The 4,266-nt window shown below is 55.7% G+C and overlaps 1 protein-coding gene across 2 annotated transcripts; it reads right to left on the bottom strand.

Moving 5' to 3' along the window:
- Positions 1 to 206: 206 nt before the first annotated feature.
- ACY3 (aminoacylase 3) lies at positions 207 to 4,188 on the bottom strand. Of its 2 annotated transcripts, XM_023518331.1 has the most exons (7): positions 3,873 to 4,173; positions 2,864 to 3,059; positions 2,467 to 2,560; positions 2,213 to 2,320; positions 1,923 to 2,032; positions 473 to 735; positions 207 to 336 (listed from the first exon to the last, which is right to left on the bottom strand). In XM_023518331.1, exons 1-6 carry the CDS (start codon positions 4,106 to 4,108, stop codon positions 520 to 522), a joined length of 960 nt encoding a protein of 319 aa, XP_023374099.1. In that variant the 5' UTR covers positions 4,109 to 4,173; the 3' UTR covers positions 207 to 336; positions 473 to 519. The 2 variants fall into 2 exon arrangements, with proteins under 2 accessions (XP_023374099.1, XP_023374100.1); XM_023518332.1 differs by having other exon boundaries at positions 207 to 735; positions 3,873 to 4,188.
- Between the last annotated feature and the right edge of the window lie 78 nt (positions 4,189 to 4,266).

The following is a 4,266-nucleotide window of genomic DNA, read 5'->3' as shown; positions in this document are numbered from 1 at the left end:
TGGGTTGTGGCCTCCTCTAAAAGCCCCTCTGCTGGCTCTAGGACAGCCCTCCAAGGCTGATGTTCTCCTGGGCATGGACTGACAACTGCTGGCAGAGACAGCCACCACCAGCACGTCTAAGGCTACACTGGCCAGACCTGCCTAGATCCTGTGGGGACACCTCTCCTCCATTCACTCCCCCACCTCCAGACAAGAGCCATATAGGACAGAGGACACAACCATGGACTATATTTTGTAGAACAGGAAACTGAGGCCTGGGGTTCAGAGGCCTGGGCAAAGAACATGGTGCACAGCAGGTGGCAAAAGGGGGCCTAAGCTCGGAACTGTGCCTCAGGAAGGCACAGAGCTGGAGTTCCAGAGGGCCTGGAGTACTTGTAGGTGGCAGAGCACCTGAACCCGGAGAAATTAGGCCCAGGGAAGAGGGGCGCTGTCCTCTCTGCCTCCCTCTCTCTGCCCTTCCCTTCCTGCCCTTTCCATTGTTCAGATGGAAAGGCTGAGGCTGGGCAAGTATGGATTGAGTCAGGGACCTGGGGTGCAGGCAGAGGTCAGCGCAGGCAGAGCGGGCACAGAGAATGTGAGCTTCTTAGTCTGGAAGAATGCAATTCCCTTTTCATAGTAGGCAGCCTCATTAATGAACACGGGGTACACGGTAGATTCTCCCTCATATAGTACATCCTCACCGCTGAACATCTGGAAGATGGGAGCACCAGGCTGCAGCAGCTCAAAGTCTTGGTCCTGGGAGGAGAGCCAAAGACCAAGGTTGCTGGGGGACAATTTCCACCCTGACCCCAGCTCAGGACTCAAGAGATACTCCTCAAGAGATACCCCTCACTTGGGGACTTTTCCACCTCGCTGTTCACTTCCTTGATCAATATGTTGGGGGAATCTAGTAAGATACCAACCTGCTCTGTGTTTAGAAATGGAGACACCAGTCACCTTGGAAAGATGTCTGTCACCATGGAAATGGAGCTTAATGTATGGGCATGGATATTAAAGCCTGGATTCAAATCTTTGCTAACATGTGACCTTGAGCAAGTCATCTCTCTGGTCCTCAGTTTTTTCTTTTGTAAAATGGAGATAATATCTCCTCATATCATTCTGATGCTTAAATTAAACAGGTTAGTTGTAATTAAAACAGTATCTGGCATACAGTATGATATATTAATACTACTTGATGAAATAAATCTTAAAATTATAGGAGAAAATATCCAAAAGGACTGTTATTACTTAACATCAGCAAGGTAAATGGGCTGGGCTTAAGGCCCTCTAGCCCTTAATACTGAAAGGATGGTGCTCCCTCTACCATAATGTCATTACAAGCATTACAAGTAAGATAACACTTCAAAACTTCAGGGAACAAAGGCCACCAGACTGTACAAGACTCTACTCAACAGCGACCTCGTGTGGCAACAAACAGAGCAGCAGCTAGTGGGCTGCCAGTTCTTCCCACCCATCCCCAACGTGCAGAAAACAGGATTGCCCAATCCTGGAACTTTCAGGAAGGGAAGGCCTGAAGAGAGAGAGATTGGACAACCTGCTAACAAGCATGAGGATGCTTGTGGAATCAATTGGAAAATAAGGAGAGAGTCCTGCATTTGCACCTTCAAGCAGGAAATTGGATCATGACTGCTCCACATCCCCTCTCTCCCTCCCTCCCTCTGCCTTCTGCAGCCAGGGGAAGCTTGCCCAGCTGTTGAGGAGCCCATTCATGCCCTCCACATGGGCTGTGAAGCTCACTCTGGCCCCAAGTGCTAGGCCTGGGTATGGGGGATTCAGGGAAGGCAGTAGGGGAAGAGCAAGGGTGAAGGGCAGAGGTGCTGGTGACCTTGGGCTTGGTTCCTCTGGGCCTCAGTTTTCCCTGACAGCCCCTAAGGCTGTGGCCCTGGAAATCCCACCGCACAAACACACATACACACACACACCTGCAGCCTAGGATGCACAGTGCCTGCCAGGTGCCCATCCTTTGTGCGTGGGAAGTCCACGGTGCCCACAATGCTATAGGCTTTCATCTCAAAGGCAGGAAAGGCTGTACCTGCATAGGAGGCTAAGTGTGGAGACTGGTCCCGCCATCCCGACAAGGAGCCAGACTGGGCTTTCAGGGCCACTCAGGGCTGGGTCCCAGCCCGTTTGTGAGCCTGGCTTCCTGACCCCTGAACCAGGGCCAGGCCCCTGCCCTCTGGACCTCAGTTTTGGCAATTCCCTTGGGTCTCACCCTGATTGAAGAGTTCGATGAAGTCCAGAACTGCAGCCACCAGGGCCCTCATCTGGGAGAAAAGGTCAGCCCTCAGGACGCCCTGAGGCTGGGGGCCCAGCTCCAGGCCTCGGGACCAGAGGTGAGGGGTAAGGCCAGGGCCCAGGTGAGCTGTGGGGCCTCAGACCTGGGGGCCTTGCTCAGAGAGCCCTGCCCTGGCCCCGCCCTTCCCAGCCTCTTGGCCCCTCCCTCTTCCCCCTCAGGCCACAACCCACTTATTCCGTTCTTGGTCACCGAGCTCAGGCTGAAGCGCTCTTCCCCAGGCCGCTGGTACAGGATGACCCGGCAGGGCAGCTCAGGGTTCTGCAGCTGAGGGTGGGAAGGCATTAGGGCCCCAAGCCTAATTGGAAGGGGAAACTGAGGTGGAGCAGGGTAGCATGGAGGAAACCCAGGACACCATCCACCCTGGCCCAATTTCCCTTTGTCCTCTGGCAGGGGAGCTGGAGTTCCAGAGGGCCTGGAGTACTTGTAGGTGGCAGAGCACCTGAACCCGGAGAAATTAGGCCCAGGGAAGAGGGGCGCTGTCCTCTCTGCCTCCCTCTCTCTGCCCTTCCCTTCCCTGCTTCCCTGTCTCTAACCCCTGGGGGCTGCGTGCTAGGGGGCTGGGGCCACCTGCAGGTGGTGGCACAGGTGCATGGCGAAGACATCTTGGTTGGTGTCGATGATGAGGCAGGTGCCCACGTTCGCTGTGGTATTGTGCAGATCCAGGACAAAGTCAAAGGCCTGGCTGGAGGCTTTGGGCCCCAGCAGCTGATTTAGCTCCCGGGCTCTTGTCACCTCGTATGGGTCATCCGGGCTGGCCTTAGCACTGCAGGGACAGGAATGGAGGATCCTGATACCCACAGTCTCAGTCTTCACTGATTAGCTGCCGGCAGGAGGCCCTACAGGAGACACTCAGAGCAGAGCTAGGGAAAGCCTTCTGGCTGTGCTCACTGCTGTTGGAGAGCCTCATTGGCTCCCAACTTCCCCATAAAGTTCAAGTCCCCAGCCCTCCCCCGACCCTCACCCACCTCTCCTGCTCTCACTCTAGCCACAGTCTGAGCACCATGCTGGTCTCACCTCTAGTGGACACTCTTTCTCACCTCTCTTCACCTGGCTAACTTTTACTCACCCTTTGGGGTTGGCTTCCTCCAGGAAGCCTTCCCCACTGCTTTTGGCCAGGTTTCATGCTTTGTGTAACCAACACACACACACATTTAGCCTCCTGGGTTGTAGTTGCTGGGTTCTTCCTGTCTCCCCATTAAGCTGAGGCCAACACCTCGGTCCTGTTCCCCATTCTGTCACCCAAACCAGCCAGAGCCTGACCTGGAGATGGAGCTCAGAGAATGGCCCTTGAAGGAAACCATGAACAGCTGGGGCACATGCAGGCAACAGCCTATAGGGCTAATCTGAAGGAAGCTCTGGGTCTGGGGAACCCAGGGAAGGGCTTTCTAGAGGAGATGACTGTGATCTGAGTTTCTGTAAACTTTCAGTTCCTGGGCAGTTCTGGGCTGCACCAGCATAGGGAGCACAAAAGCAAAGGTGGGGGAAGGGACCACCCTGCCTGGGGCTGGAGGGGAAGTTTCTGGTGTGGACTCAGTATTCTACTGCCTGGGCCAGCCTGGTGGCGTGGGGCACTCACGTGAGGAAGGTGCTGATAAAGGTGCGGTTGAGGTCGCAGCCCACATAGCGGCGGCAGGCAGCTATGGCCGCCAGGTTGGCCAGCACAGGCACGGCAGAGAAGCTGGGTCTCTGCAGCTCCCCAGGGGCCTGCAGCCAGTGCCTGACCAGGCAGATGCCGGACATCTCATTGCCATGAGTGCCCCCAGTCACAGCTACGCGGTGCAGGGGCTCGCGGGGCACAGGCCTCGAGCACATCCTGGTGTAGGGTGCGGCACCTGGGAGCTGGAATGGGCATGAACTCCCTAGGTATAGGAGACGCCAACATCTGAGCAAGATGATCTGCAGCTGAGGCGTGGACCTGGGGCCATTCCTCCACAGGAGTTCCTTGTGGGAGGAGCCCGTGCCCTCAGCAC

This window comes from Otolemur garnettii, unplaced genomic scaffold (assembly GCF_000181295.1).
Source record: "Otolemur garnettii isolate 467f Iridium unplaced genomic scaffold, OtoGar3 scaffold00134, whole genome shotgun sequence".
NCBI classification, from domain to species: domain Eukaryota; kingdom Metazoa; phylum Chordata; class Mammalia; order Primates; family Galagidae; genus Otolemur; species Otolemur garnettii.
This window is presented reverse-complemented; position numbering and strand designations above follow the sequence as displayed.